The following is a 22,111-nucleotide window of genomic DNA, read 5'->3' on the forward strand; positions in this document are numbered from 1 at the left end:
ATGCCCAACAATAAGAGTGCTTTATAAATCAAGATAGTGAAGTAAGTTATTATGATCCGAACGCCAAAGTTGAATTATGCTGCGTTGATAAAGAATTCGGCCAGATTGGCCCGCGTGTTACGCATTATCAATTTTAGTAATTCTTCAAAAGAAAATCATTCGACTGAATGACACTGAAGCGGCGAAAGACCGTCAAAATAAGATATTCGGTGACAGTTGAATCAACGTAACCTCACTTCCACTCTTTCCATAGTCCTAAATTTTACTGATTTTAATTTATAATAAAAAATAAATAGAAACCGAAATATGTCTCTCGGAAGTACCATTTACAACTCGATCTTTAAGAGGTCCTCTACCTTTGCTCTAACTCTCATCGGGGGAGCGTTCATTTTTGAAAGGAGCTTCGACCTAACTTGCGACACCATTTTCGACAATGTTAATAAAGGGGTACGTATTACATAATTTATTACAATGTCAGATTTTTAACTTTTATTCCTTTCCAGAAATTGTGGAAACACATTAAAAACAATTACTCCCAGTAATGTAGCTTATTATGTAACTGTAGCATAGCAGTGTAATAATTTATAAATAAACACTTCAAAAACCAAATAAATTAATAAATTTATTAATTCATGAAACAACTTTATTATAATACATTAAATAGCTACTCAATCACTTCCCAAGGCTTCTCTGGCCGTTTCCAATCCCAGGAATGAGGATGTTTATATTGTGGAGGCTCTCTCAGCTGTACCCCACTCTCCTCCAAAGCCTTTAAGAATAAAGCGACTTTCCCATCTTCCTTTGGTGGCTTAATATCACTACTTATTTCTGTAAAACCTGTCTGCAGGCACCGTTGACCAAGAACCTGAAAAGCAAACATTCAACCCCTTATAATTCTTGCAAATGCTGATGACACAATGGCTTGGAATGAAACAAAACAAAACTCCACAACAAATTATAAAATAAAAATATGGAATGACCCTGTTTGAGGTTCAACACAATTTTTCCTTTAGATAGCTTACCCGACCCAAATTTATAAATGCCGCTGTATCTTTAGTTCTATACAAATACTTTTTAATACTCCATTCTGACGTGCTTGCACGCAACACTTCTCCATTCTCAAAATGGTTTATTGTTGCTGTTACATATTTACTAGAAACAGTGAGTTGCAGTCTGAAACATGACTATTACAAAGAGAAGTGCTAATTCATCGATTCCACATACTTATGCCAATAATTATATTTTCCAGGTTTCTCTACATGGTAACCATCAGGCTTGTATCCTATTCTCATTCTTTCCAGATTTCTCGGGTTTCTGTTAATAAATTCTGGGTTGATGTCTTCGTTTGGACTTTTTACAGTACTAGAGAAATATTTTATTTGTGCTATTGAAGGTACATATTTTCTTAGTTGAAGGGCCATTGTTCAAATTTGTTGGTATTCTCGGAAAAAAAGGCAGATCTGAGTTTAATTGGAATTAAGATTTCTTAAAAAAGGTTGCAGGGGTGTCTTTAATTTGTGTATATAGCGCGATTGGTAATGTTTTTTAATGGTAAAATCATCAGGTTTTATGGAGAAGAATTGCTAAAAGTCTACGTTGAGCTTCACAGTAGGTGCACAAGAATAAGAACTGAGGAAAAACTATAATGCAAAAATCCAAAAAAATAATTTGAATTAAAACCTCTATGAATGTTAGGTTAAGGTGGAAATTGTATAACTGGTGACCAACATCAGCCCTCGTTTCTAGCATTTCTCCTCTTCTTTCTAAATTATATTTTTACAGTAATACTGAAATTAATGTTTTATTTATTTGTGCTCTAATTTTATTTCTACATTATCATCAAAATTTTAATTTATAATAACGTTACTGTCGGACCTAAAATTTGATTTTAAAATTCGTTAAATGCGAAATTTTGAAAAAACCACATGTCAACTGAAAACTTAAACTACACATACGTACTTAATGGAACATGAATTATGCACCGCAATAGAGACAAAGTGGCGGCACTGAGCGTATATCTTAGCTATGACGCTATGATTGTTTACGCAATATCAACACTGACATTTGTCAACACATTACGCAGAAATTCGTAAATTTTAGATCGAAGTTAAAGTGAAAAAATCGAATTTTCACGCGGTTTTCAACTAGAAACTCAATTATTTTCTCTTATATAAACCCGAAACTGCAGTCTCCCATCAGAATTAATCAGCGGTCCATTGAAAACAGGTCAACATTTCGCTCATACTCTTACAATCAGACCAGTGTAGGTACATGCATAATAGCGAAACTCGATCATTTTTATCGCAAAAATCCGTAGGAGTCAAAAAGGAGTATTTATTATTTATTTATTAATGTATTCTCAATTTCAATTGGTTGTAATGAAGAATGAAAAATGCACTCGAACACTTGTGTGCTGTGGCAAAACATTTTGCAAGGTGTTGGTTCTGTGTGTCGCCCCAACTGAAGACTGCTATGAAACATCAATATGAATGTAAGTGTTATCTATTAACTTTTTTCTATTTGTTTTTAAAGTATTTAAGTCCCTTTGGATTTGTTTTGTTGGGTAATTATGGGAGCCACTACTGGAGCCCATATACTAACCTGTTGTCATCTCAATTGATAGTATAAAAACTGAAGAAAACATCCAGGTCATTAACAGTAACTACATCTAGCCAGTGTTAGGAGCTCGATAATGAAAACATTGTTTTATGTGGCATTGCTAGAGGGCTCGGTGTAAGGGGTGCTTAGTCTTAGCACTCATCAATTATCAGTGTATAGTTCCATAGCAGTTACAAATTATTTAAATCTCTGGACTCAATGTTTCAGGGAAAACTATCAAGGAGACTTAAATTCAATTTTACAACTGCTTTACTCTTACTGTCAGGTCTTATGTCTTACTGCTAGAAAGTTATAAGTTGGCCTTAGCAGAAAGATGTTTTACAATTCTAATAAATGAGTGTTATCCAAGGTGTTAATGAGTGTTATGTAATTAACTTGATTATTCAATATCTTTTTGAAGTTCTGTTAAATACAAGTTGGTTATTCAAATGGTGGACAATTACTTAGTACTGAAGGGTAAACTGTAAATCTCAGAATTTGTACATTCCATTGGCACATTGTACATCTCTCAATATGCCATATTTTTCCAGTTTTTTGGGTTTTACACCACTTTTATAATATTTGGAACATTATTTCACGTTTGATGATTTTGCCTATTTTTTTCATATGTTTGTTCATCATTAATAACTTTTCTCAAATAAAAGTCTTCAAACAATCTCTTGAGCGTTGTCGTTTTTTTGAATCGATTGCACCAATCAAAACCTTCCCGTTTTGGTTTCAATCGCAAACCCATCTCTCCTCGATCTTCTACTCCCATCGCTCCATCCAGCACGTGGGACCATCCAACGGCCTCTCTCTTCATTCAGAGTAGCCGGAAATCGCAGGACATTTAAATAAAAATCACAATGTTGCCTTTTATAAATCGTCTATATTTCAAATTTTTATACAAATTGCAAGAAAGTAACAGGGTGTACCCATTTTCTATTGTCACTAAGTGTACTTGGAAATCTATGCATATGCTTATATCACGGCTAATTTCGATGTTTACATAGCTTTGTCAATAAGATGTAAAACCAAACACCTTGATTTTTTAATGGTAAAAGTCTGAGTCTGTCTCCAAGAAAAGTCGTCAACCAGAAAAAGCGCACTTTCCTGATCGGCCGCCCTGCGCCCTCGCTTAACCTCGCCTCCCCCATAACGCCGATACTGAATAGGAGACTTCACGAGGAGAATAATTTCCGAGAGAAATGATAGAACCTTAACTGAAGTAAAGGCTAAAAATTTACCAATGTTAGGATTAGCTTGGTCCCAAATTCAAAATTGAGAACTTCCCTTTCGAGGGCCCTGTTGATCTAGTGGCTTATAAATTGAGTTTCGAATTGAAAATAGTTCATTTTAGTTGTAAAAGCTGAATCAGTCGTTTCCAAACTAAGGGCAGTTATGCCTCCGTTTTCTTATCCCAGGCCCATAAATCTCTGTCTGCTCCCCAAAATAGAGCTAGCGCCTGCGCCACGTGCCGAAAGGGCATAATATTTAAAAGTATTTTAGGCGCTACAAGGATGCCAAATCGTCCTGTTTATCTCTATATTCGTAAACATAAAATTCAACCAAAGGGTTTACCAGGAACGTTGTAGGTACAAACATTTCAGTGGGTAACTAGTTCGTGACCGCTCCAAAAGGGCCCGAATTTTAGTCTCTGAAAAGGTCTCTTTTGGAAGTAAATTTGTTCATTAGAGGACAATAGGCAACACTGCATAGGTACCCGCGGATAGACCATTGAAAAACATCGATGCAGTCCGCGTCTAAAACACGTACGGGTTATGCCGGGTACGCTATTCGAATGCCCCAACACGCGACAAAAATAGGCCTTTAAAGCCGAATAACTCTTTTCCAGCGATTAAAACTCCGGTTTCCGACTTCCCACTTTGGAGACTTCGTCCTGGGGTATCGATTTCAAGCGGGGCGCAATCTGGGAGCCCCGTTGTCGCACAGGCCAAAGGGCGCCCTTTAAGGGCTCGCGCTAGTCGCGGTGTGTGCGGTGAAGTTCTTTGTTCGGAGCTTTTCCTTTGGGGTGGATTTTATTCACGTTTAATCAGGTATTACGAGTGCTGCATATATTTTTTTTTATAGAAAAAAAATTGTTCTTGTGTTTGAGGCGGATTGTTCAGTATTTTTTTTTCCCATTTTTACGCATAACGCCTCGCAGAACAATAGGGAACTGCACATTGTTCTCAGGTAAAGCTGACTGAGAATAATTATGCAGTTCCACCCCTTACTGGAGGTGCGGCGTTATGCCCCCTCCCCCCCCTCCCAAAAAAAAAGAATTTTTTAGTTTCTTTTTCGGTCAGGTACCTAAGCCGAAGGAAATCCGTGTCACAATTAGGGGTGTCTGATGGCTAGGATTTTGACTACTCTGCGACTAGAGGCGTGCAGGGAATATCAATTGAGCAAAAAAATCTCACTGGGGCACTCGGTTACCCCCACGAGGAGTAGCACAAACGCTCGAAATTCTTCTCTAATTTCGAATGATTTTTGCGAACTAACCTGAACCAATTTCGATTGAGTTTTGTTTGATCAGACTTCTATGTTTAGACGTTTTTGCCTCCGCATTCTTCGTCATCACCACGAAAAAACATTCACTTGTTCCTTCGCGGTCAGAGCGTATCTCGGGCGAAATAATGACCGGAACCATTGATGTGCAAAACGGAATAGATTGCGCCATTTCGCCGACTGCTTCATTGGATTTTTAGGTCATAATCATCGTGATATAATGAAGTGGTTATCGTTGCTAATGACCGCGATTGCAACGCGCATCACGGGACCTTTTGTACCCATTTTCCGTTTGGACCAGAGGAGTTAATTAATGGACCTTCGCAACGTTTTCATCATCATCGTCTTCATTATTGGAAACAGGAAGAGCATCGCGGCACGAGGTTCACGTGACCGTGCCATTCCTGCACGCGGTTCCGTTGCATCATCGATCCAATCGATCTCCGCTAATACATCAATCGGTTCCGTTAACTCCCGAGAAAGAACGGGAGGGAAAAATTGACCACCGGTTGAGTGACCAGTAGTAGGCACGAAACTCCTCGTTAGCACGTTCAGCGTTAAAAAGAAATTCTCTTACCGGGATTTTTTCTTTTAAGCATTACGTCAAAGGTAAAACAATACCTGCATCAGTATTTTGCGCATTATGCCAGAGGTCTGAAATATCACACCGTGAAAAATCTGTTTCATTAGACAAGCACAGTCATGCAGGAACTCAGGTGGATTGTTTCGAATCGGTGTAACCGCAGGTTTAGGGTTTCTTCTATGGGTTTCTGTAACAATCAAAGTAGGGCGCATTTTTGAAGCGAACACCAATTAATCCTCGTGTTTACCGAACTAGTGACTTTACAGTCTCGATTGTGAAGTGGGCAGAACGTGAATATTAATATTGATCCTTTTGACGGTTACTCTCTCACCGGCGTTATGTATTGTTAAATTGCAATTCATTATCTTCCTCCGGATCTCATTTTCATTTCGTGTAATGGCTCACGCTACCGCTTTAGAAAAAAATTGGTAAACAACCTTTTTGTAAATGATATCAACTGAAATACCCACCAGATGGAAACCGCATTTAACACAATACCACCGACACTGTTTTTTACGTGATTTGCATAAATGCCATTCCGTAATGGGGCCGTTTTTGTGTTATTGTCGGTGGTAGAGTCGGTTAATTGAAGATTGAAGAGCGAGATTTAATTACGATTCGAACGCTTTGGAATCTAGTTGAGACTTTTCTGAGCCTGCTCAGGATCGCAAATTTTTTTTAAATCCGCCACTTTCGCGCGCTCGTTTCCGCACTGTCACCTCCAAACGCGTCACTTCCTCACCCCCAAAAGTACTGCCGATTTGTTGTATAAACTACACTGCTCATAAGAATCTGACGACCAGGCACACTTGCGGCTATCATCTTTGTATGTATGATGACATTCATTCAGAAGCAATTTACATAAATTTTCTTCGGGTACCTCGCGTCATCGAAGCGCCCTATCTGTGCCGTCTTACGGTGAAAGTTGCCACTGCTCTCTGAGGACTTTTTAAAGTGCCGAATTGCCATAAACACACGCCACGAGCGGATTCAGGTGCCTTTGCAGCGTGTCCCAGGCGTGGTCTATGGGCCTCAAATCGGGTGATTGTGGTGTCCAATTCATAAGAGTTACGTCGTTCTCCCTGAACCGATGCGCAGTAGCCGGGCTAATGTGTGGACGAGCATTGTTTTGCATATAGAGGAGTTCTGCGCCAGAAACACATGAAAGAGGAAGGACGACAGGTTCGGGCACGTGGTCTTGGTAGCGTACTTGGTTCGGCATTTGTGGCAAGTAAACTAGCTCGTTTCGATGATGCAACACGATGCCGCCCCATATTGTCATGGGACCTCCTCCATAATTATGGACTTCCTGAGTATGTTTCTTTCGTTCTACACGTCTCGTTTCACTAAAGCTCATCAGCAGATAACGTTTTGGCCCATTCTTCAATATAAGGATTTGTCAAGAGTTGTTCTTGATCTCTAGATTAATTTGAGCAGTTTATAGTCAAAAGGCGCCTCGTTGTCGAAATACAGGGTGTCAACAATTTAGATTTTTTAGCTTAAAATTTGGTGCGTCTTCAAATTCTATCTGATTTCCTACTACACTCAACTGTCGTGAAAATGCTCAGAATGGAACTTTCCCGAGGGCAAAGCTCCCTTTTACTACCCGGATCTTTTTCGTTAGACAACACTGACTATCTCTTTTGCGGAGGTTGAATCCAGTCTTGATTTTAGAAGGTTTTCCGGCTTTCGCAACGTATCCCTACCTCCCACGCAGGATCGCACATGATTTTCCCGTAAGGAATCTCATGCGTCTCTCCCCATTTTAATTTCCAGACATGCCTAGTGAACCATCGAAAAATTAGGCGATTTCTCCGACTCCATTAGATTATGAAGCCGATTTTTTCCGTAAATTATCAACTATCTGGAAATCGACATGGGAGCGCACATGGGACATACCCGCGGCATAGAAAAAGTGGTACTATTTTTGGGTGTGCGCCCGTTTGGCGATGGTAGAAAGTTAGGGGCATTTCTGCCCCAGAGAGGCGCGACCTCGAATCTTCCGAGAGAAGAAGGTCTCCTATTAGAGCGGCAAGCTGAACCAAAAACTTCGTTGCTGATGGTAGTTAATTACCTGTTTCAAATGTTGTATCTAATAAAATGTGACATGCTCAACAGTAACCAGAACCACATGCGGAAGGAAAGCGGCTCCTAAGCTCATCGGGGTTTTTTAGAAAAAGTTGCTGCGTTTACATCGCTATATGAGCGCCCGCTTAAAAACTGTTTCAGAAGTTCGCATTGGTTTTGCATGCAGTTCACAGAAAAGTGCAAGACGTGTCTAGTCTTTCCTGGTTTAATGTTCTAGACGGTTAAACCAGACATACCGAGACTTTAATATTCGACGAAATAGAACAATAGCAATAATAATAACCATTATCTATTTTTAATCGCTCTTAATTAGCGAATTGTGTTCGGTGATTCTTTTAGCGTTCTAGATTTTGTAATTCATAGTTGTTCTCTTGACTTTTAAGTGACTCGTGCATCTCATTTATCTTGGTTCTTTCGGGTGGCAGTGACGCATTTGGTAACCAAATCGGTGGGTTTTACCTATAGAAAAATCACGTTATAAATTATGCATCTTCCAGGACCGTCATTTTTTAAAGTCGAGCTCGACTCTCTTCATTTAGTCGGTACATAGGAATGTCTAATTTCCAAGAAAATCATCTAATACTACTGGATTAGTGATGCAAATTGGATTTTTTTTTCGTTACGGCTTTACCCATTTAACACGAATCCTTATTAGGTTTAAAAAGCCACTTTAATAAATTAGATTAGGCATAGAGGCGCGAGAGTTCCACTATCGTAGGCTGTGGTAAGTATCTATATCTTGGATTGCTTTTATTAAATGGCTATTTGGCATGCAAATAGGCTGAATAGCTGTAATAGCTGTAACGCCGACTATTAGTTCCGTATCACATTCAATCAGAAATAAGATTCGGAGCAAAGTATGTGACAGATTTATACATTAACATGGAGGGATTCGCCACCGCTTCATCTGCCTTGAATATTAAGTCGGCGATCCTTTTTGGATCGTACCGGTTATGCATAAGAACTAAATTGGGAGGTTTTTGTTACCACCGAGGTGCCCATTAAACCCAACGGTTTTCAATGGGTTAAGGTTATCAGTGCCAAACGTGTTAGAAATTAACGGGATTTGCATGTTCCGAAGTTAATTCGAAGTCCGATAAAATTCCAGCACTAAGTACCTCATTCGACTTACGGACTTTAAGGTGTGCTGTTGCAATGTATGCTGTACTCACATAGTTGCTTTAATGGCTAATAATGGAAAAAAAAACGTTTTCATTGCTCATTTGCTTGCTTAATTGATCATATTTACTTCGAGAAGTAACAGTTCTCATAGCTAAGAAACGCTCTGCTAGTGCATCTAATGTAGCTGGCATTAGCTTTGTAATTGTTGTGAATATGGGTGCTCCGCGCCTCGATAACTATCTCGGTGAAATTTAATTATTGAGGAACTATTCCCGCTCCACGGCTAATAGCGGAAAATTCAATTTTTCCCAACTATATAAGGAGAGAGAATCGGTTAACGGGACCACCATTCTAATATTCATATGGCAGTATTTTTTTTCAACAATCTTATTTGAACGTTACGTAGCACTTTGGCCGTTTGGCAGATACGCTGATGCCTAATGGGAAATTAAATGGATTTATCCTATGAAGAATCTTAATGTATGAGTCTGCTAATTAAAGACGTTAAACAGGACAATCGAGACTAAATTGCGTTGTCGATGGCATTTAGCGCTTGCACGTATGCCAAATGGTATCGACTTTTCACTCATAGAATTTGCGCCTTTGTGATGTGTTGGGCAAATGAGAATTTGTGAATTGGTGAAAATTGTGCAACTTCACAGATTCTTGAACCTCACAGATTTTTACCTATGTGTTAACTTGGAACTTTGTAGGGGCGATCTTTCATTTCGAGGTCTCAAGAACGGCAAAAAATCGGGAAATGGTTGGTATCTGGTTGTTATTATTTATTATTCACTGCATTAACAATCTTTTTATCGGTTGCACATCCATTACCTGAAATTCCACACCACTATATTCTTTTTGTGTTAAATAGTTATAAAACAGTTTAGAAGCAACTCTGAGGCCTTTATTAATTTTGCTAATTTTGATATGCCATGTGAACTTGTTATTCTTGCAATAAATTAATGTTAATTAAGATTAATTAAGTAAGGCACTGATGACGTTGCTTAATGTTTTTCATGCTTGGAAAGAGTCCCTTCACCATTGTGCCAAGAAATCATTCTTTCAGTTCTAAAGACTTAATTTAGTACTTCTAGTACTAGTTTTAATAGACACCATTTTGGGTAGGACGTATGGTTCTCGCCTTGTTTCCAAATCGAGATAATAATGACACGTATATGGCTCACTATTTACCTAACGAGCTATTAAACATGGGTCCATCAAAGTGAACGTTAAAATGACGTTATGAACAAAACGCGTTATAAGTTTATTGAAATTTTGTATAAAATGAGCGATTATTATTCCTCTAATGACCGCTAAGCTCCATTTTAGCCGTTTTACACAAATTTCACATTTTCCCGATTATCATTAATATGAATAAATTAGTGGCATTTAAGTGTAAAATGATACTTTCCCCGAAATACATTCGGGATGAGAGCATTACCTGTATAATTAATTGAAAACAAGCTAAACCTGTGTATAAACCTTGCAATAGTTTCTTGGCTCCTATTAATATATACATTCTTTGATAAGATAAAGCTGATTAACGTGCTAATAAATATTTGAGTCTAACTTGTGACTCTAATTCCTTTAGGCAGCTGCTTTGCTTTCACGCATGAAATGCGTCGGTCCCGAGCACATATTAATTGTTAAAGTGAAGTGTTTGAAGAGTATCGAGGGAGGCCTATAGTTAAGTTGTTGGTAAATACTAGAAATGGGCTTCTTTGACGAATTGTTATTGAAAAATAAGGTGCGGTCCCTTGTGTTAAATTAGTATTATTTTATTAAAAAACGTTAATGCTGTTTGGATTAATAAACATCTATGTATTGTTAAATCTAGTATTTAAGTTTGAGTTGGTGACACAGCAAAGCGAAATGAATCAACAACTAATGTAAACAAATAATGTATTTGTTGCAGAAGGAAAAAAGCGCAAAACCTGATCGCACCAGAAGACCACTGCCCAATGCCAACAGGTGAATAACGTGTATTTTAATGTAGTACTATTAAGTCAACGTATGCAAACAAGAAATGATTACATTGATTTTTACGTGTTTCCCGATGATTTGGCGAGTGCATGTTTCTTGATGATTTGGTGAATGAATATTTCTTGATGATTTGGTGAATGCATGTTTCTTGATGATTTGGTGAATGCCCTATTCGGTGTTATAGTTATTTGATCGCGTACCATATACATGAAAGCGGTATACCAAGAAAATATGTTGTCTCGCCTAATTTAATCGAAACTATAAAAGTGGATCCATTCAAGTACGTTAGACTAGCACGATGCTTTGTCTCTGCCTTCAGCAAAATATCCCACAAATGGACAAGTACCTATATCATTCCAAATCATTGAGTTGTATGCTAACATTAGAATATCTTAGAAATAACTAGAGTGTGGCTGTCTAGTGCTTTAGTAATGCAGCACTAAGTTTTGTTCTTAATAGCGGTGGTTTCTCCATGTCCGTTCCCCAACATCGGATCGCATCTCTAAACACACAAATTATTGACAAATCCGCAACAACAATAACGGATAATTAACATTCATTTATCACCTCTGGCAGTAAATTTATTAGTCTTTCGGCTTTTACGTCGCCTTCTATGTAGGAGGACCTATTCGCTTTACCATTTTGGGCGCGATATGTAAATTCGCACTTATCACCCGTTTCATTAAGACTCTGCAACATCGCGATCCGTGTGGGCGTCGAACAATAGTAGGTCGGAGAATACTGTGAGGCTAATGAAGTTAATGAATCTGTGCGAGCCTATAAAGATTATAAAAAAAAAAAAACTCTAACGTTAGCGAATGAATTTACAATTCTCCGCGCTAATAGGAAAATACCTTTAGTTCTAACGTTTAAGTTTTTATTCAGTGGTAGGTTGCGGCCTCCATCCCAACCGCCACCCCCTCGACACCCCAATGGCCGTCCCTCACCGGTCTCCCCAACTACACTTTTTGGCTCGTTGAGGCGCTTCAAAGCAGGCGCAGTCACTTCGACCCCTAAAAATCCCTCCACTTTCTACAGTGATTTGAACAGAAATAGCCCCGCTAATCAGATATCGCGAAGGGTTGACAACAACGCTAATTTCACCCATGAGAGGGATGATCCGAGAAGCGGCAGGGGCAAGGAAAATGTAGGGAACAATAAGGATATTTTTAGGGTCGGGAGAACGAATATTTCAAAGGAGAAGGTTAGTGCCAAGTTTATTGGTGTGTGTGAGGCTTAAGGCGAATGTGTGTTTTGGGTCTTAATCTGTTTAATCCATTAAAGTTTAATTAAGGCCTAAATCACTATCATTGAGTTAACAATAACAATTACTGATAAAAGATGGAAACCGTTTTGGAGGCTATTAATTATTGCGACTGTTTAGATAAACATTAAAACAGTTCCCTTTGTGTGTACGTCTTTGAGCTGTTCGAGTGTGAACGAGAAATGGTCCTTCTGTCTTTTGTATCTAAACCATTCTCATCAATTTGATACTTAACATTTGCCACCTATAAATGTAGACTAAAACGTCCACTTTGCTACGAGTCCCATCCAAAACGCTCGGCCAGAACCCAACCAAACCAAAGAGGCCTATTACCGTTGCCGTTCCCAACCACGTTTTCCTGAGAAGGTAAGTAGCAGCTGCATATAATAGCAAGTTTCGATGGGGGTGCTCACTGAGGTGCAGTGAAAACACGGATAGTGTGAATGTGGGGTGAAGTTTTTTTAAGCGAGCACTCTGTATATACATATGTGCGCAGCAAGTCGCACCGTCACTCGGTACTCTGTAGGATTGCGCTCGTTTTGTATCATATTGGATGCCAGTTAACTTCGAGATTCGAGAGGTTTTTTCGGCCAATCGGGGATTGGACGAGATATGCGCTGAAATAGGCGGCGTTGCCGTTGCGCTTGAAATTTCCAATGTTTAGACACAAAAATTTTGCTTTATAACTTAAGATAACCACTGTGTTCTTTTCTGCAAAGAAAAATGAAGATGTCCATCATGGACTTGGTTAAATGTGCGTGGTTGCACATTCAAAATGGCTATTTTGGCACCAACTGACCGTCAGTATTCTCGCGGCTAAGAAGTGAAACCAAACGCAGGTTTGTTTGTGTCATCTATCATCGACTTTTTCCCTTTAATCAAGTCTGTAGCTATTGCTGTGCGCTTACCGTTTACGAGATCCTGATGGCGCTCACTCCTATCTTGGACAAACGTAATTTTGACGAACATGCTCAACAAAATCCTGAAGGAAGGGCGAAGGCTCCAAGCATGAACGTGGGCGTAGGTTTACAGTGATGCGATGATGTTTCAAGATGATTTTGTCCATTCCGCGTCTACCGACGATCCAGTCTATCTGGTACCCACGTCGAAGCGGCCATTCTTGTGGTACTCCTCAGTTAATGACGTTTTCCTGTGAGCAATCGCTCGTTATTCGTTCAAAAATAATTTCGCATTGTTTTTGGACGAGATCGAAATTTCCAGTGGCTCAGAGTTGTCGAAAGCTTTGTAGTACTCAATGAAAACCTCAAAGCGAAGCAGAAACGGCAGGGGTTGGTTGGACATTTTTTACATAATAATTTAGTCCATGTGATACTTTGACATTGACCTTCTCCCTGGATAGATGGTACTTCGGTATCTAGTCTAGTAGTAAAAGAGGACCCTTAAGAGTCCGAGACGTAGTAATTGACGTTAAGGTAGGTCTGAGATATTTCCATATAACGCACCGTGAGTGTCTTTTATACGGAACATTTGGCATCTCTGCAATGGGGCTCCGCAAGGTGGTTGCATGTCGTGTTCTGTGTGTCGCGCGGTCGCTCGAGCCGAGTGAGAGAGAACCCACAGTCCGCAGCCCCAGCACAAACTTTTATACTATTTCAGTCAGTTTACTTCGTCCGTCGTTCACCGAACTGGTTTTGATAAAATAATACGTGACGTTTCGAAGGGAATAACAATAAACAACGGGCAATTTCGTACGGTACAAGTGGAACCACCTCGCTTTTGTCCAGATCTGGTCGCCGACGACAAACTTGAATCTCCTCGTAATGACCGTCGTAAAGTATTTTCTTTTTTTGGCATAAATTTCATCCACTTTACCGTGTTCGGCCTCCTCAGGTTTATTATGGCGGCTGGAGGCTTTTTAAGGTTAGTGTGTATCGTCGCGTCGCGTCCGATTATCGCCAAGAAGTGAGACAGTTGTGGCAGTTTATTTTTCAATTAAAGAAGAGCAGTTTCGGCACCTTCCAAAACCGATACTGAAATATTGTCTTATGGTGTTGCAGAGGTAATAGCATTTGCCAGGCAATGGGCTCGTCATGTGGTTGTGGTACATAATTTTTATGAAGATATTTCCCATCACCTTGTAGCTAGGAACTAACGCGGCCTAGATAAAGGGCTGAGCTCGGTCGCCTGTGCCCTAACACCCTGTAGAAAAAGAAATAAGTTTCAATAAGTACCCAACTTGGGACTTGTTCCTGGATTTATCTTTTCCCGTGCAAGTTCAGTTCGGGGAAAAACGGAAAATCTATTGAAGCAAACTTTCACCTAAATGACAAGAAAAGTGCTTTTAGTGTCTCAAAATTTTTCAATATCAATTTAACTGAAGCTGCATTCAGTCACTCAAAAGAGAACTCCCGAGACGTCATCAAAGCCGCCCATAAATTAATGACACTTCCTGTCAGTTTCTCAACTGACGAATGGGCATCAAGCATTGCTGATGGCATTGTCATTGTTCCCAGCAAATGTATCCAATTTTGACAGGGTTGCGTCATAATCCTCCCCTCCCATACAGTTCGTAATGCCATTAGAAAGGGGGCGAATATTCGCTCAGGAGTTCTAGAATGTAAATGGAGACAGAGGGTGAAACGAGGGGTGAAAATTTGATGATTGCGAGGTTCTGAAACGTTCCGCTAAAGGACGGATGCTGATGTTGGGTGATCGTGAGGGTGCGATTGAAAAGTACCAGGGGGGAAATGGCAAAAGTGATGATATGGATAATTGGGGGGATTCTTTTACCAGGGGCGGCCTGAAACGTGGTGGCCACACCTAGGCATAAGGATTGTCGCATGTACAGGGCGGATGCACTTCGGAAAAAGGACAGCTTGCGTTCTACGAGACTGCAATCTGGGAAAACCGCATCCTCGTTTCGACCTCTATTGATGGAATTTCATCGCGAAACACTCTCGAGGGCACCACTCAGGTTGTTAGGGTTCTTGTTGTAGAAACTATTCAAGGTTCATCTCCAAACGCCGAGTGACGGTCGAATTCATAAGGGGCTCTGGAAGCTCTGGGGGCTAAGTTCTCTTTGAAATTTTCTCTATAAAAATTCATCTGTCTCTGCAATGGAAGCAATACCGTATATTTGCAGCAGCAGCTCGAGAAGGGCCCTCTTCTGTCGGTCAGAGGATGGGAGCTCTTTTCGATGGGAGACCCTTCAGTTCTCACACAAACCTCTACCAATTTTATGGGATACTATCTGGATATCAAAGGATATCGACCCAATTGACGGTCCCATGGGCCGTTCTTACGACTTATTGCGCGCATTGAAAATTTTTTATTGCTCATTCCTGCAAGACGGGATGATTGAGTAGGGCGTAAGACATCCGAAATGGGCGACACGTAACCTCCGAGTGGTAGTTTGATTGAATTGATGTTTTGATATAGGACAGATACTGGCCGTTTAGTTTTGTTAATGGATACTTCCTACGTGTTCTCTGTACCGGCAATTTTTACCTCGGCGTGGCCGGCAGAAGGTGTCTCACCTGAGCCTGACCTCAGTCGATGCCTCCTACATCCCCCGATCCGAACAGTCTGGGCTCTTTGCTAGCGGACACCTGATACGATTGGTGTGTTAACCCCAATCGAAACGGCAATAGCGGATTCGCGCAACATCACCCGTAATGCTCGTGGAATATTTGAGACAGTCCGCTGGTCTATGAGGCGAAGGGCGAAGCTCTGCAGCTTGGCAGGAGGATGAGGCGATTTTCAAGAGTTTTTACGATTTGAAAAATACGAGAATTAAATGTGAAACCATGCCGTCCCATACATACAGTCACTCAAAAAAGTATTCATACAGCCGGAAAAAAATTCTGTAAACCGTAACTTTTGACTGATTTTGTTCAAATTTTTCAAAATGAAAAAAGTCGTCAAAAATGTCAAAGTTTCGTCATTTTGCGCGAAAATCGTCACTCTTTGGCGTTTTTGAAAGGCTGCAACTCCCTTATTTGTTGTTCGATTTTGATCAAATTTTCAGGATATATGAAGAAAAATCCCCTCTACAAGAATGTTAAAACCACATTGAAAAATTTCCACCGCACAAGAAGTTTTCAAAACGGTGTTTTTTTCAAACGCTGCAAAGCACTCTAAAAGTTAAATTTTCAAAAGTTGCTCAATTCCGCAAATTGAGTTTCGATTTGAATTTTCATTATGAAAAATTTGAACAAAATCAGTCAAAATTTACGGTTTACAGAATTTTTTTCCGGCTGTATGAATACTTTTTTGAGTGACTGTATATCGAAAATGATGCGTTTTGAACCGCGGGCCCATCGCAGCACCTTTTTATTATCTTGCAGAGTGCCATCGCCCCCTGAATTTTCTCCACGATGATGTGTCGCACCCCGTACGCCCAGATTCGTGCTATCTCAGCTAACCGATTTCGCAGAATTCCTTTTCGCAGGCTGCGAAATATCGCATGGTTCCGGATAACTGACTTGCATTTTAATGCTGGCTATAGAATTACTTTCGGTGCAAGCACTTTTCTTATTAATTCCCTGTGTTTGCACTCGGCAGGAGACACGATTCCGCTCCAAAAAAAAAAAAAAGAAAAGAAATCACATAACACTTTTAAGCTGCCCGCTAATAGTTAGAAGTCGAGGAATATCGCCTTTTAATGAGCGGCGCACGGCAATTAATGGAAACTAATAATAAAACCGTTCAGGCCCGACCCAGATTTCCAATAAGGCCTACTTTATCCGCTCGCAACAATTACACTTGTAACGTGTAATAAAATTCATCTTTTAATACCTAAAGGTCTGTTCGCGTACTGTAGAAAGCGAGCGAGAGCGACGTACGTGCGTGAGCTCCTTTTGTTGTTGTTTTTTTTTTCGCTTTAATAATAATCTCATAAGTAAAATGAGATCTGTCTGGCGGCCACCGAGACATGCAGGTCTTTTATTTTGTTCTCCATGAGAGATTCACATTCCGAAAATTCTTTTATTTAAAGGGAAAGTATTTATATGCATGAAAGCAAATTGCGTATTGTCGAGTGCCAGTTTCGTCGTTTTGAGGAATACTCCAGCGCCCGTGCCGCGTCTGATCTAAACCGTCAGATCTCCCTTCGTGCACACTTTTCCTCCGAATAGCTGCCGCATGTTCACCTTTCCACATAAGCAACATATGATCGCTGATTGCTATCTTATCAACCTCTATGTAAATGCACGTTCCTATCGCAGATAAACGCAATATTAACATAGATAGAAACCCCGATAGGTAACTTTTTCCTTCATTTATTTATTGGCAATTACTATGGGAGTGTATCGCCTAGAGCCTTATAGCAAGGATTGCGATATTTATTAGTAAGTGAGGCGAATTTTCAAATAACACCGCATTTTCCTTTCCTTGACTCCAATCACAGGTGTGTTTACTTAATTACTGCATTTAACTTATGAAAAAATGCATCCTCCATGCGTCACGCAGCTCATGTATTAAATATGATCCTTTACGAGGAAATGACTGGTCGAGGTGCTCGATCTATAACATTGTATGAAACCGCTATGAACGTTCTCCGAGGAATTTCATTCATCTATCAAATTTGATATTTCAACAATGCGATACTGGTTTCTCAGTTTGCACAAGTGCACCTTTCGCGATAATTTTCCTAGAAACAATCAGGTATAGTCCAATCTTGCCCCGTACCCTTCGAGGATGCGATTAACGGAATTCCCTTCCTTGCCCTTAATTGGCAAGGTGAAAAATTCCTTCCATTTCTTATAGTGTAAGATTTTTACCTACCGGGGCGGATTGAGAAGTACGGCGAATCCATTAATGAGAACGAAAAACTAACGGCAAAGATGTGACACAAAAACCTGAAACCTCCAACACCTTTCCTGTTGTTTCATTAAGACGCAAGGACAGCGCCGCTCAAGGTGCACTGGGGCGAATTTGCCCCAACGGACTTCCCACACCACCCTCAATATACGGGTGCAGGACTTCGTCATGGAGATACTTCAGGAGGCAACAATCCCGGGCCAAAAAAAAAACAAAAAAAAAACGCTAATGCACCCGTGGTCAAAAACGCGCAATTTTCGATATACAGGGCGGCGAATTCACACATTGGCGCTCTCGCGCCAATTAAACTGCGAAAAAACCAGTTCGTGCAAACCTCCCAAAAATGATCGATAATTCCCATTGAATTGCCCCTGCGAAATGCGCTTTGGCGTTGCAAGGAAGTACGGGCATGTCGAATTCCATTTTGAAGACCGAAACGAGCTTATCTGCGATCTGCAAATGTCGAGAATGCAGCAAGGTCTGCAGATGGCTGATATAACCATTAAGGTGGTTTGAGTTTTTCTAGCTTGGTATACTACTTAATTGCTTCGGTTGTTGAAACGAAAATGGAACAGCGCGGTCTCTGTAAGAGAAATTGCGCTTTTAGTTGTTGCAAGTGCTTAGACTGTTCGAATTGAAAGTCACCGAAGCGAGCGGGTTTTATGTAATTAACGTTTTTTTTTTTTAATCAGGATATCTGACAATTTTTGACAATTTCGAATCTGCCAATTGGCGGGAAAAAAAAACAAAAACAGGGCCGGCATTAGCAAATCTGCCACGCTGGACAGTCGCCCAAAGTCACCCCCATTAGGCCTGTACTGATCCTAGGAACCTTTACGAAAAACGAATAGGTTTCGGGAAAACCGAGCTTTTCTCTCCGGGAATTTTTAAAATTCCCGGGAAATGCCAAGAAAATGTAGGTGTCTGCTACTGCTCTTACTATCAACCAGTCTCATTTTTTGCCAAACGGCTGAGTAGCTGTCATCGCCTTCAGGGCGATGTGAGGACTCAAAAAACCCGAGCCTGCGTACAATTGGTTCAAACTTTGTTTTCGCCTCAGGCGGCCATGTGACCCTGGCACCTTTACGGAGGAGGCGCAGGGTGAAAAAGTTCCACGAGTTGCGTGCGAATGCGGAAAAACGTGAACGAACGGATAAATGCTGGCAACGAACAAAGTAAATCGCCTCAAATCAGCCACTCTCCCAAAATCGTACTTTAATCGAAATGAAGCAATATTCAATGTCAATAGGATACGTTCCAATATATTTTCAACTTCAATAACATTCTTAATACCTTATAAATCATGCTTATCTGTGATAATTCTATTTCTAAATTTGACGATAAAACGTATCAATGAAGCAACTGCTGATCTTATGACACGATTCAATATGGAAGCAGAAATCAGAGCTTCCCCATTAGATTTAAAGGAAATTGGGTGGTTGCTGGAACTTACCGCAGCTCTTCCATCAATGTTATTAGTAACAAAATTACTGAGATTTCTGTTGCGTTAGAATCAGATTGGTTTCTCAAATTAAATTACTGCAATCATCATTGATTATAACCTCGGGTATAACTGTTTCTAAAAGCGTAAATCTAAACGCAATTATTTACGTTACGGAAGAAGATTCGTGTCATTTATACAGTGTGTCCAAGATATAGAAGATAAGAGGATATCGGAAACGTTGCTCAGCAAGCATAACACGCGCAAAAGCGCTTTTCGTGCTCTGCGAGATGCTGTAACAGGGTTTTTTCGACGTTGCAGCGCGTGTCTTATCGTTTCCGAGATTTATACGTCCCAACTCTATCTTGGAAGGTAAAAGCATGATACAGTGCGTCCAAGATAGTGTTTTTTCAATTGCACGCATTATCATTAATTTCCGCACAGGAAATCTAAAAGAGACAAATTTCCATTACCTACTGTAAGTATGCTCCATTAAAAGATTAGATTTAGTGACTTATCGCTTCATCGCGCAGTCATTATTACTAATAAGCAAATCCCACTCTTATCTGAGCACTATTTTCTATTCTGTAATGCTTGACTAATTGAACAATCTTAAAACAGTAAAGTCCCTCATTCATTAAAGATTAGCAACTATTCGGTACTAAAATGGTTTGTTTTCATAAATTTTATTTTATCAATAATTACTATACTAAATATTCATTGTATAATAATGAACCTTGCACTCGGTCTTTACTACACAGACAATAATAACATTAATTAACGAAACTGAACGTATGAATGAAAGAGCTTATTTCGAAAAACGGAAACCAGCTCTTTATATCTGGGTTTTAGATAATTCATTATTCATAAACCATTAAGGTCAAGAAGTCTGGACGCTTCCAATGTTTATATGCATGTACGGGGTGATTTACAACGCAACGGAGACAGAACAGGTGCGGGCAGACGACCTCAGTTTTTTCCATGAAAAAGCCTTGAGGGAAAAAGTGACGTGTATTTAAATCTGGCGATCGCGGCGGCCAGCTTCGCGGATGACATCAATTGGAAACTGTTAGTTTGAAAACTGCCGAAGATCTACCTTGCGGAAGCGCGCTATCGCACATGGGCCCCATTTCGGGGCGGAAAGGCGAGGGCAAACATTCCGGCAGCTCCGCAGGGGTTTTCGTAAGAAACGTAAATGTCGCGCTATTCGGTAAAATGACCTGCAGTTCATGTTGTTAATTCTTCCATGGAACTCTTCATCGGCAATCGTCGAGTCTTCGACGCGATTCGCCCCCTAAACCACCACTTCTCGAGCTGTCGCAGATTGTTTTTCGACACGTGGCTGTTTTGTACCTATCGCACTGTGAGCCACCCTGTAGAGCCGAAACGGGGTTAACTGGCGGTTTGAAAGTTCGGCAGTCGCACGAATTGAAACTGACCGTGCGAGGACCGGTCAAAATGTCCAATAAATGGAAGAAATAGCTGGAAGTTGGTCGCTGAAAAACTGGACAATCCGCCAGTTAATGGCGCTTGTAATTACATGATTTAATTGGACCGTTTTTCACGAAGAGTGATGTTAGATGTCCTCATGAGTTAGAGGCACCTTTTGAAATTAATTAATATGTTTAATTAAATAAGAAACCTACTCAATGCTATTTGGTAATTGACGAAAATGGAAGCCGACTGTGGGCCGTTTACGTCGACATGAAGGAAATTTCGTTGGACCGTTTAAATTGAAACTCGCGTTTGACTAGTTTTGTCGAAGGCTAAAAAGAGATTGGACCAGATTGACCGTTATGAGAGGTTTTTTTAATAAGCACTTTTACAAATTAAACCCAAGTCTGCCATCAAAGTCTACATATTTAAGCGCTGATGAAAACAATACGTCGTTCGTTATTGGGTTAGTTCAATCAACTCGAGGTTTTCATTTGCATTCAAATGAGGTAGGGCATTTGGTTTGAGCAATCTATTGCATTGAACCTCATGTAGGCAGTAATAAATCGGTCGATTTAGAATTTGACGGATAATCTATATTAGATTGTTTCAAAAAGAACTTCTTGAATTTTTATACCCGCAGGTTTAGGCATTGGGTTATCTTCGAGCGTTCGTGAATATCTCAGAACTGTTAGAGGCTGGCATTGGGCTGTCCATGAATAAGACATTTCGCTGCAACTGGACAACCTGAAATATAACGATATGTAGAGAGCTTTTTTTTGAAAAAGTCGAGTTTCCAGCCTCCGAAGGGGGGAAAATTCTTTTTTAAGGTCGTTTGAGACGTTTTTCGAATTTGATATCTCGCAAACCGATAGAGATCCGTACGGAACTATCTGTGGATAAAGTATTCCTCTAGACTAGAACAATCCAAAGTATTATAACAATAAACCGGGTGTTTCCTTTGCAAAAAAAAAAAACGACTTTCCAGCCTCTGAAAGCGACATAAACTCCTAACTTGTAAAGGCGGCATGGAAATAATCATAGAATCGTTAGTTTTCCATGTGTAATTAGTCTTTAATTGTAACAGCATAGTCGGAAATACAGCATTTTAGTGAGCCAAAGAATGAAATGCGCGTTGCTGCACAACCCTCCCATTGCAACCGGCTGAGCACCACTCGATCTAAAAAACGCTTGCTTGCCACGCCGCACCCTGTGTATATCGGCCTGCGTGCCGCGTATCCAGATGGGCATTGGAGATTAACTTGGAAAGTCGGTTTTTAGTTTTTCGCACCTGCATGGATTA

General features: G+C 40.2%; 3 protein-coding genes across 6 annotated transcripts in view; 2 read left to right on the top strand and 1 right to left on the bottom strand.

Moving 5' to 3' along the window:
- Positions 1 to 196: 196 nt before the first annotated feature.
- Positions 197 to 641, top strand: ox (ubiquinol-cytochrome C reductase complex subunit oxen). The gene is made up of 2 exons (XM_066288315.1): positions 197 to 447; positions 504 to 641. Exons 1-2 carry the CDS (start codon positions 307 to 309, stop codon positions 540 to 542), a joined length of 180 nt encoding a protein of 59 aa, XP_066144412.1. The 5' UTR covers positions 197 to 306; the 3' UTR covers positions 543 to 641.
- Positions 603 to 1,910, bottom strand: mRpL18 (mitochondrial ribosomal protein L18). The gene is made up of 3 exons (XM_066288314.1): positions 1,225 to 1,910; positions 1,023 to 1,173; positions 603 to 865 (listed from the first exon to the last, which is right to left on the bottom strand). Exons 1-3 carry the CDS (start codon positions 1,419 to 1,421, stop codon positions 665 to 667), a joined length of 549 nt encoding a protein of 182 aa, XP_066144411.1. The 5' UTR covers positions 1,422 to 1,910; the 3' UTR covers positions 603 to 664.
- A 156-nt stretch (positions 1,911 to 2,066) lies between these two features.
- Positions 2,067 to 22,111, top strand: part of LOC136342459 (rootletin-like) — a 32,272-nt gene continuing 12,227 nt past the window's right edge. Inside the window, exons 1-5 of one of the 4 annotated variants that reach the window (XM_066288295.1) lie at positions 2,067 to 2,263; positions 2,318 to 2,491; positions 10,821 to 10,876; positions 11,774 to 12,092; positions 12,409 to 12,518. In XM_066288295.1, coding sequence (XP_066144392.1) covers positions 2,486 to 2,491; positions 10,821 to 10,876; positions 11,774 to 12,092; positions 12,409 to 12,518 — 491 coding nt within the window. In that variant the 5' untranslated portion in view covers positions 2,067 to 2,263; positions 2,318 to 2,485. Of the gene's footprint in view, positions 2,492 to 10,482; positions 10,653 to 10,820; positions 10,877 to 11,773; positions 12,093 to 12,408; positions 12,519 to 13,652; positions 13,948 to 14,003; positions 14,173 to 22,111 lie in introns of those variants that run through there. The other 3 variants (XM_066288294.1, XM_066288293.1, XM_066288296.1) reach the window with 3 other exon arrangements.

The sequence above is a fragment of the Euwallacea fornicatus genome, chromosome 12 (genome assembly GCF_040115645.1).
Source record: "Euwallacea fornicatus isolate EFF26 chromosome 12, ASM4011564v1, whole genome shotgun sequence".
Classification (NCBI taxonomy): Eukaryota; Metazoa; Arthropoda; class Insecta; order Coleoptera; family Curculionidae; genus Euwallacea; species Euwallacea fornicatus.